Raw genomic sequence first — 11,741 nt, 5'->3', positions numbered from 1 at the left:
AGTATGTTGTAATGACTTTGAAGTTGAGTGTCGCTCCTTTGTACTCTTCAAAAAGATGCGTACCAGCCTGTGATTGGTCATATTGTTTTCTCCTAGAACCAATCAAATTACTTCGCTTGTGCCTCCAATTGTTATGTCACATGCTCCAGAAGTGCAGACGTCACCAGAGAATCGACACACGTCGATTGGACAATACTCGGCGACGGACAGTCACGGAGACGATAAACCACCATCATCATCACCACCACCACATCATCATCATTCTGAGGAGCAATAGTATCGAGGATGATTGTCAGAATAGGGACCGAAGAGCCGCTATCTAGGCTGAAGTTATTTTTCATTACTCCTTCCTATGACTATTATAACGGAGATAACGTCTGGCTGTTCACGGGCATGTGATACACACGTCTCTGTATAAACCCAGTAAACAAAGTATGCAGGCTAATTTGTCTAAGTTCTCCTTACTTTAATTGATATAGAAACAGGTCAAACGTAACAAAGTCCAGTCTATTATTTGATAATATCAGGTCTACATCAGAGACGTGTTATTTACATCTCTGTGCAGTCTTCGTGTAGAATCTACATGTATATCAAATATATAGAAGTAATTATTTTCTCGTCTGCAAATAGCGGTCATTAGCGTTTTCAAGATTTTGTTAATACAATCTAGATTTTGTGAAAAAACATTCTAAGGTTAAAAATATGTTAAGATATCTAGAAATAGTTTATTCGTGTGTTTACTTATTATACGTCTCTGTTATTAATGACGCATGCAAGTCTATATTCATTGTGGTCATTTTTATTCCGAATGCGCCATTACTCGGAATACCACTGCTATTTTCGATATTTTTCACGTAGCTGGTGATGTGAACTTCCGTGCCATGTGCAGGCACTGGAACTACGCGAGATTGACACCGAGAGTCGTGAAAGGACTGATCACTAACAGAGCAATGTCGTCAGGTCCAACTGGTGTCGAAGCTGGCAAAAGAGCGGCTGCCCGAGCTGCCGTGGATAATCATTTAAAGGTGACATGATCAGTAACGAACACTCCGTAATTTTGACTGTAAGCTCGAACCAAGGACTTTCGTTTTGCTCATTGATAACGTTTTCACTCAAGCTTCTAGCTCATCTGCTTACGGTAGCCAAGTCTCTGTTCACGTTTCTGAACTATTTCTCATGGGGTTGAACTGTTTCTGAAAGAAAATCCTTTCCCCAGACAATCATTGATTGGAATATACTTCTCGTCTTCTGCTTGAAATTTCATCATCTGACGCATTATCTTCTTTCAAATCAGCAATCTCCTCGTTCCCTGATATATTATGTTTCTCTCCATTTGTTGCCACAGTCGATCATGAATGACAAAACCTTCAATCTCTTTAAGTTGGTCATTATTAAGAAGAAGACAGGGATGGACATTATAAATTTTATATCCCATGACGTTGAACTGTAACAGGAGCGGAAAGATGTGCAGCCAGACCAGAGTTCGAACCTGGGACCTTCTGAACTCTAGACGGATGCTCTACCTATTGAGTTAACTGGTCGTCTACGATCAACCCCGTCCAGTTCCGCTACAGAACTGTTTCTAAATGAAAATAGATTGGCAATGGACATTATAAATTTGATATCCCAGGGGGTTGAACTGTTTCTGAACTAAAATAGATGGGAAGAGACATAAATGAACACAGGAACAATTTAATGTTCAAGCTTATTCATATTATGTAATTTTATATAATTTGGGATAAATTGTAAAAGCACCTGTCCTAGCTGGGTACCAATTTTATGGATTAAAGAAAATATAAAATAACTGAGGAAAACGCATCACTTGGGGAATACTACGTGTTCCTGTAGATTTATCTACGTTTATCCTTCGATGTGTGAGGACATTACATGTATTTAATTCTGGCATCTAAAAAGAGGCCAGTTATTACACGAGATTAGAACTACAAAACCTTATTTAATACATCAATGTATATTTGATACATTAGATAGAAACAGTGCCATCACTTGTACTCTAGCATGTTTCCTCCACTGTTCGGCTGGATACCTGAAGGTATGCAGAGTGGTTGTAACGTAGATCAATACTAGGTAAATATCCACCTTGTATTGATTGATGTAGGTTTGGGTTTTTTTTAAGCACATGTGCACTAAAATTCTCATCATTAGATTTCATGTTTGTGTACTAAATACTAAGGTTAGCTTTACATTTACTGGTTTATTTTTTGAGAAAAGTGAAAATGTTTCTCTTCGTTACAGACAGGCCAGGCTGTTGGCATCGGAAGTGGTTCAACCATCGTATTTGCTGTGGAAAGAATAGGTATGATTTGTGTTGTATACCTACCAATCCTTTCTGTTTGGGGGATTAATAGTCCTCACCAAGTTTTTACCTAAGATATCAATAAATCTTCAATATGATTATACTTTCAATATTTGTCCACCAGAAAGAGCAATCTAAAAGAACATGTTTTAAAGTGTTTTTAATCAAAAGCTTTATAAATACCTTTTTTTCTTGAGACTTGAAAATTTTTACACGCCCAATCTCCCTAAAACTTTTATGATATGATTATTGAGAACTGTGTAACAGTTTTATGTTTATAACTATCCCATGTAGGAATATTGAATGTGTAAGTAATTTCCTCAAAAGTTTTATGCCTTAATTTTGTTAACATTTATCTCAGATGTAGGTACAGGTGGGAGAAAATTATAAAATATTGGTGTCACCATTGACTCCTTCACAGAAACAATTATCAAACAATGTAACAATTTTGGAAACTTAATTTGATTATCTTTTAACTTTATAACCACATTTCAAATTTAATGCTATTTTATTGTTACTATTTGAAAGACATAAAAGTAACGATTGACTGTGTTTGCCCCCACAACAAAAAACGATTGACTATGTTTGGCCTCACAAATACAAAAATTGATTGTGTTTGCCCTCACAACAAAAACCGATTGACTGTGTTTGCCCTCGCAGCAAAAAATGATTGACTATGTTTGCCCTCACAACAAAAACGGTTGACTGTGTTTGCCCTCACAACAAACATGATTGACTGTGTTTGCCCCCACAACAAAAATGATTTGACTGTGTTTGCCCTCACAACAAACATGATTGACTGTGTTTGCCCCCACGACAAAAACCGATTGACTGTGTTTGCCCTCACTACAACATGATTGACAGTGTTTACCCTCACAACAAAAAACGATTGACTGTGTTTGCCCTCACAACAAAAAATGATTGACTGTGTTTGCCCTCACAACAAAAAATGATTGACTGTGTTTGCCCTTACTACGAAAATGATTGACTGTGTTTGCCCTCACAACAAAAAACTATTGACTGTGTTTGCCCTCACAACAAACATGATTGACTGTGTTTGCTCTCACAACAAAAAACGATTAACTGTGTTTGCCCTCACAATAAAAAATGATTGACTGTGTTTGCCCTCACAGCAAAAAATGATTGACTGTGTTTGCCCTCACAACAAAAATGATTGACTGTGTTTGCCCTCACAACAAAAAATGATTGACTGTGTTTGCCCTCACAACAATCTTGACAATTGATGCCATATTCACAGATAAGAGAAAGAAATTCAGGTGTCTGAAATGTTTCTCTTTGTCTTTAGCGGAGCGAGTGAAATCAGAAAAGCTGCAGCTGCGATGTGTCCCCACCTCATTTCAGGTAATATATAGATATTATATCCTCACATAGAGATGTATGATTTGTAAAATCCTGTTACTGTATATTCTGGTTAAGGATTTGAGATTCCTATTCAATGGAAACGAAATGTCTAACCATATGTAATGTTCAAATTGTTTCAGAATTCATTTTTTCTAAGAAAGAAAATCATGACTTTTACAGGTGGTCAGAAGACAAATCTTTGGTTTACATGCCATTCAGCTGTTTGTCTCCTTTGATCAAACTTCATTACTTGATTAAGTAGCAGATTATACGTACTAAATTCATGTTACCTGTTACATGTTTTGTGACCTAATGCTCACCCAACATCACATCAATGGGATACACATTGTTTACTATCACCTACAATTTTCATCTTCAGCCGAGAGTATTTCTTGTATGATGAGTTACGCCCCTTTTCAGTTTTGTAACCAAAGTCTGGTTGGGAGAAGAGAGTGCTTACAATAATATTCTGCCTTGTTTCCTTGGAAATGACAATTTAAAACAATAAATTTGAACCCCAGTTTTCTTCTCTTCATGCCATTTGGGCGAACAAGACTGAATAATTTAAGTCTGGGAAAAATTTGGTTTGCATTGTTGTAAAAAAAATAATGTGTATATATTTTTTTTATAAATAGATGACAGTTATACAAAATGTATACAAAATATGGAATATAATCATTGTTTTATTGATAAAAAATGTCCAATTTCTTTTCCAGGCTAAACAGCTGATCCAGGAAAACGGCCTGATACTGAGCAGTCTGGAAACATGTCCTAAGGTAGGCATGGCAACCATGAAATAGGTCACCAGAGGTCACCTGGTTCTGACACTTGAGTGTATATAGTAGGCATGGCAACCCTGAAATAGGTCACCAGAGGTCACGTGGTTCTGGCACTGGAGTGTATATAGTAGGCATGACAACCCTGATATAGGTCACCAGAGGTCACCTGGTTCTGACACTGGAGTGTATATATAAGGCATGGCAAGCCTTTTATATAGGTCATCAAAGGTCATGTGGTTCTTACACTATAATTAGAGTGTATTGTAGGAATGGCAACACTGATATAGATCATCAGAGGTCAGCTTGTTAAAACACTTAGAATGTATGGTAGTTGGTTGGTTGGTTGATTAACAGGTTTTCCATCTCCTCGTGTTTGGTATTATGTCACCAACCAACGTCGGTGTTCTGGCGATGTTGAGTGTATGGTAGGCATAGAAACCCTGATATAGGTCATAAGAGGTCACATTACTCTAGGGTGATATAAAGTGGTGTGGGGAAGTTTAATCCTTATTGATGATTTAGACAATGTGTATAATGTGTAGTGATTTAGACAATGTGTATAATGTGTAGTGATTGAGACAAGGTGTATAATGTGTAGTGATTAAGACAAGGTGTATAATGTGTAGTGATTTAGACAAGGTGTATAATGTGTAGTGATTTAGACAAGGTGTATAATGTGTAGTGATTTAGACAAGGTGTATAATGTGTAGTGATTAAGACAAGGTGTATAATGTGTAGTGATTTAGGAGGGTGTATAATGTGTAGTGATTTAGACCAGGTGTATAATGTGTAGTGATTTAGACAAGGTGTATAATGTGTAGTGATTGAGACAAGGTGTATAGTGTGTAGTGATTAAGACAAAGTGTATAATGTGTAGTGATTAAGACAAGGTGTATAATGTGTAGTGATTTAGACAAGGTGTATAGTGTGTAGTGATTAAGACAAAGTGTATAATGTGTAGTGATTTAGACAAGGTGTATAATGTGTAGTGATTTAGACAAGGTGTATAATGTGTAGTGATTTAGGAGGGTGTATAATGTGTAGTGATTAAGACAAGGTGTATAATGTGTAGTGATTTAGACAAGGTGTATAATGTGTAGTGATTTAGACAAGGTGTATAATGTGTAGTGATTTAGACAAGGTGTATAATGTGTAGTGATTTAGACAAGGTGTATAATGTGTAGTGATTTAGACAAGGTGTATAGTGTGTAGTGATTTCTATACTCTCTGTGACAGCTGGACATTGCTATAGATGGAGCAGATGAAGTTGACAGTCAGCTTAACTGTATAAAAGGTGGAGGTGGGTGTCTAACACAAGAAAAGATTGTTGCCTCATGTGCAAATGAATTTATCATCATAGCTGATTACAGGTACGTACTGGTTCAGAAAACAGCGTGGTATTGTGATGGTCAGAAGATGTCATGATATATGTCTGTTGTACAAAAATCTCTAATAAATCTTACATATTGATATGTTATTCATGTTTGTTTAAAATTTATTAAGTGTTCTATTTTTTGTGAGGTTCAATTTTCATGTTTTTTCAAAAAAGACCTGTTTTCATGGACACATGATTTCATAGCTAAATGTAGCTTGAGTAGATAACTTACACAAATATCAACAATTTTGAGGATGTATTGAAACTTGGAGTACAGCTGTATATACATAATCAATGACAATAAATCTCCAACAAAAAGTGATGAATTTACGGTAGCATTAGCACCTGTCTGTTAGTTCTGCCTTGTCACATCTTGTAATGCCACAACCAATATCGTTTTTTCTGAAACCTCTCAACATATTTGATTCTTACATCAAAATCATGACATTAAGCTCTACACTTTTAATTTTATATTAATATGGATATTCGTCTAGGTTAAAAGGTCAAATTTTAAAACTTCTGCAAAGTCATCAAACAATGACACTTATGACCTGATCAAAGACTGAGATATGAAAATCACTTGATGTATAAGCCATTCTGATCATCTTGTTTATCTGAAGCACTGAGCGTAGAGGAGATGAAAATTTTGATGTCTCCCATCTCATGCTTCTGGATTTTTTTCACTTTTTACTTCCCAGGAAGGACAGCTTTGAGCATAGAGATGAAAGTTTTAATATCTTCCAACTCTTGCTTCTGGAATTTTTTTACTTTTTACTTCCCAGGAAAGACACTGATGCACTCTGTACTTACTGGACAAAAGGCATTCCCATAGAAGTGATCCCCATGGCCTACAGGCCCATCCAGATGAGGGTTGAAGCAGAGCTAGGTGGCAAGGCAGATCTAAGGATGGCCAGTCGCAAGGCGGTGAGAATAAACAGGCATTTTAATGTCACGTCTCTGATGATACACAATCACAGTGTATTTCCATGCCTTAATATCTGTGTCTCAATTTAGGCTAAATAGTTTAAATTGTATATTTTGAATATTTTTGCCAGTTAAGTATCCCCAAAATCCTTGAATAAGTATTTTGTATGTGAGGACACTAAATATAGCAGTTAGAAACTCTGATTGATGTTCTCTATTTCCAATACTTCACCAATGCTAAACAAAATATTTGAATTTACACTGAAATGTTTGGGAAATGTAACATTAATTTGTACAGTCCATTTCTTGATGTATAAGAAACTTGTATAACACATATAAGAAATTTATTTGTACGTAAGTGTGATGTTTGTGGACCTCAAAACATTCATGTTTTTTTTTGTAGGGCCCAGTGGTGACAGACAATGGTAACTTTATACTGGACTGGGTAGCACCATCGAAAACCGAAAACTGGGAGTTAGTCAATCAAAAGATCAAGATAATTCCAGGTAGTTCTATAGAGTATTTTTCTGGAACTTGAAGAATCATGGAAATAGTTTCTCTTTCCGGTTTATACTTCAATTGTAAAGCATCTTATGTAATTACTACAAAACAATAGATTTTTCATATTGAGCTTTAAGCTTTTGGAACTTTGATACATGACGTCATAACATTAAACAAGGCTTGTTGTAGGTGTTCTTGAGACTGGACTATTTATAAAGATGGCTCGTGTGGCTTACTTCGGAAATGAAGATGGTTCCATTTCATCAAGAACTTCACCATGGTTACAGTCAGCAGGGGACAGATAACTCTGAATCCACAATTCTGAACCCATCTTGATTAGTCGGCAGGTTGCATAACTCTAAATCAGTCTCAGTCGGCATGTGACATAACTCTCTTTATCTGACAGTTTTATTCCATGGAAATCCAGTCGTTTCTTTTCACACGAGAGCACTCTTTTTATCTGTTTCTTTTTTTTTCTGCACTCTCTGTATGACCTCGTTAATACTACAGGTAATTTTTTACCTGAATTTTCAGCGCTTTCCTATTGGAGGTAACCAAATAAGTACATTTTAAGATTAAACACATAGTTTAAAGCCGATTGTTCTCAGAGATTCAAGTACCCATTTTTTTGCCTATTATTTTCGAAGTTATAAGAAATATTTCTTGTGTTTTTTTTAATTTTGAATTGATTTTGATGACAAAATTTGAATTGCAAACACTAAGTGATAACAGATCACAACAAATAATGTTTAGTGGCTGTGTTTAAACAAAACAAGATGGGTTTGCTCAATTTGTGTGAATATTCCAATGGGTTAAGCTGTCCAGATAGCCAGTAAGACTTTCAGTGCTAGTAAGTAGAAACAGGATGTTGGATCTCGAGGATCATTTCTAACTGTACTATGTGTTGCCAGATGCTATATTTTTTGCTGTAAAATGATATATAGTAATAAGAACTGTTATCTCATTATCTGATAGGGGTAGGAGACAGTTACTTCTAGTATTGATGCTGTATATTATCAATACTCTCAGATCAGCATGGAACTGAATTTCTTATTTAATAATTTAGAATTCTTCTAATTTTAAGTCTGGAATAAACAGGTTTAATATGTAAAACTTTTCAGTAACACACTTGATGGCTGGGTTTATTTCCTGGTCAATTTATTTTAATTTAATTTTAAGGCGGAGTTTCCTTCTGGTGGCAGCTACCTCACTGAACAACATGCAGAAGGCCCATCACATGCCAACCTGAACAATTTGAGTAGAGTGTCCTGCCTTTGTTATATGTCAGCAGAGACCAGTCCGTTTCACACCGAGAAACACAAACCATTACATTGCATCCCATTGTTACATAGGCTGACATTTCACTGATATCTTTTTAACTGTAATGTATAATTGTACACAGATAGATCTATGCTACTGCACTTCTGATAAAACGAGGTGTATTAAATGCTTTTATACCAAGAAATGTGTTCAGAAATAAAAAAGGTCTTCTTAATGTTTATTTATACAATATTTGTGGAAAAATGAAAATGTTATATGTTGTTACATTAAATAGAACTATCGGTTAACACATTGATATCTGTTAATGTTGCAATGGAAAGTTATGATGTTTCATTTTCAGTTCTCTCCCTTTGATGTTTCATGTTCAGTTCGCTCTCTTCAATGTTTTTCATGTTCAGTTCTCTTCCTTTGATGTTTCATTTTCAATTCGCTCTCTTCAATGTTTTTCATGTTCAGTTCTCTTCCTTTGATGTTTCATGTTCAGATCTCTCCCTTTGACGTTTTTCATGTTCAGTTCTCTCTCTTTGACGTTTTTATGTTCAATTCTCTCCCTTTGACGTTTCATGTTCAGTTCTCTCTGTTTGACGTTTCATGTTCAGTTCTCTCTGTTTGAAATTTCATCTTCAATTCTCTCCCTTTGACTTCAGCATCAGAATGCTGTCGTTTATTTCTGTAGTAAACATTCTGTACTATCATCATAGAAAACAGACATTTTATTGAGGCCAAACGAGTTAACTTAAAACGGTTTAGTCCTTAAAATTACGTAGTTCATTGTTTTCTATAATTAAACTGGAGTCAAGCTTAGTTTTCAGTTGAGAAGGTTGGATATCTATAATTTATCATCTGTTTTAGGTGCACAGAAAACACCTGACAGGGATGACTTACAAGTTTTCCGTCACCATGAATTTTCATATCACCAATGTTCTTCCTAGTGATAGCCATTGTTTCAGCCACAATTGTCAGTTATTCTGGCTCCATGAATCTTCCTACAGCTAGACATTGTCTCACCGATTAACGTCAGTGTTCTGGTGACATTCAGGGTAATCAGTTACAAAGACAGTGATAAGACTGAAGTTTGACTTTATCTTTTCTTAGTGTATATTTTAATGACAATGTACTGCATAAATTGTTCAGTGGATTTTTAGTTCTGAAGTGTGATAACAATTAAGTATTTGGATTTTTTTTAACTTTAATTGATTATGAAACTATTAATTTACACATTTCCATAGAAGTACATTTAATTAGTTCCCACAGGTTTGTCAATTTGGAAATATACATGGTTTTAAAATGAAAACATGAAAAACCCTGTGCGTTGTAATTATATTCAAACCAAGGCAAATTATACTGAAATGCATCATCAGTTAGCAAAACTGAAAACAAAACGACATGAACTTTGAGCATAATTACAAAATTTCTTTCCAACTGATATAACCATGAATAAATTTATGTAGAATATTTAGTTTAATACTCAGGAGTATTTAATCTGGAAAATAATTTATATTTATAATAGAAGACGGATATTAATGAGCTTTCTTCACTTAAGTGCACTTTGATTTTTGGGACCATGCATCTGCTGGTACAATGAGAATTATTTGAAACATCCAGTCTCATCTTAACAATTATCCTTCATTTATTTCACAACTATTGTGAAGCAAGTCTTTCCAAATTAACTGCACCAAGTGTCTTATTTTGAGTCTCATCTTAAACTAAAGAAATCAATTCATCACTGTGACAGAGCAGTTGTAACCTCTAGCAGACTGGTCAATCTTTATAACACAACTGACAATCTCTTTTTTCCTATGAAGGAGTTTGAAAAGTTTTGTTAAGATATATCAAAATTTGACCAGTGCATGTTTCATACATGTACCAGTTAGAGTGAAATTGACATTTTGAAGCTGTATCAAATCTGGATTCAAGAACTACATAGCTATAGTTTACTATTGGGTGATCGGGTGGCACGGCGGTTTCCTGTCCAGAACGGACATGAAAAGGTTTGGGGTCACCTTTCTAACCACATTTGGTTTTCCCCAGGTACTCAGGTTTCCGCCCACATTAAGACCTCCAGTGTAGATCCATCCGACCCAACAAGAGAGATTAATATAAGCTTATAGCTTGTTTCACAATTGTTGTAAAATAATTAAAGGTTATATTTATATAATAGTTTATTTTGATAATCATTTTTGAAGATCATCAATTTAAGAATTAATTCAATAAACATGTATTTTCAACTATTTTGATGTTTTCTGGGGAAACGTTTTGGTATTGTAATAAAAGTCATTATGAGAATATGTTCATTATCAAAAATTAACATTCCTTTTTTTTTTAATGGAAGAAATATGCTACACTTTTATTTGTTTGAAATAGAACATGTTTCCTCAGAAGGATCACACTGATTGATGATATTAGGCTGGAAATATGTGTAAACTGTAAGGATTTCAACGAGGGAATGCTCCTTTACATAAAGATAAAATCAAGGTCCATCTATTTTCACTCCTTGTTTTCATTAAAATTATGAATTCAAATATTTCATCATTTCTGATCAGGAAATAACACTGCATGTACATATCAAAATGTTTTGGGGAACAAAAAGTTTTATACCAATTAGATTTAAAAATTTTTTTGATTTTTTCTTAATCCAAATTTTTGTTGAATGCATGTCTTTTTGTTGTTTATTCAGATTAATGTTAATTGTGTATTAATTGTTAGCGAGTTTGAAAGCTTGATATTTTTGTAATCTTTTGAAGCCTGTTACCTCAACTGTAATTTTAGTGTATCAAATGATGCCTTGCTATGTTGACATATGTTCCAATATATTAATGTGTTCCAAGTGCTAGGATTGTACATATTTTCGTTTCTGAAAATAAAATTGGTTTATTATCAATATTGTATTGTCTTATTGATTTTGTCAGTAAAACAGCTGTTCAGATAAACAAGGACTCAGAGGTCTGTTGTAGGACCACAATATACCACCATGTTTTTCCTGCATTTAGCCGAGGGATGGACATTATTTCCTGCATTTAGCCGAGGGATGGACATTATTTCCTGCATTTAGCCGAGGGATGGACATTATTTCCTGCATTTAGCCGAGGGATGGACATTATTTCCTGCATTTAGCCGAGGGATGGACATTATTTCCTGCATTTAGCCGAGGGATGGACATTATTTCCTGCATTTAGCCGAGGGATAAACATTATTTCCTGCGTTT

General features: G+C 34.9%; 1 protein-coding gene across 1 annotated transcript; it reads left to right on the top strand.

The window, feature by feature from the left end:
* Positions 1–881: 881 nt before the first annotated feature.
* LOC132559237 (ribose-5-phosphate isomerase-like) lies at positions 882–11,417 on the top strand. The gene is made up of 8 exons (XM_060223854.1): positions 882–1,025; positions 2,254–2,314; positions 3,621–3,676; positions 4,393–4,452; positions 5,692–5,825; positions 6,613–6,754; positions 7,158–7,260; positions 7,445–11,417. The coding sequence occupies exons 1-8, from the start codon at positions 882–884 to the stop codon at positions 7,558–7,560; spliced, it is 816 nt and encodes a 271-aa protein (XP_060079837.1). The 3' UTR covers positions 7,561–11,417.
* Positions 11,418–11,741: the final 324 nt, after the last annotated feature.

The sequence above is a fragment of the Ylistrum balloti genome, unplaced genomic scaffold (assembly GCF_031769215.1).
Source record: "Ylistrum balloti isolate Yb309-2 unplaced genomic scaffold, AGI_CSIRO_Ybal_v1 Utg370882, whole genome shotgun sequence".
Lineage (NCBI taxonomy): Eukaryota > Metazoa > Mollusca > Bivalvia > Pectinida > Pectinidae > Ylistrum > Ylistrum balloti.
Note: the sequence above shows the minus strand (reverse complement) of the source record. Positions and strands in the feature narration are given on the sequence as shown.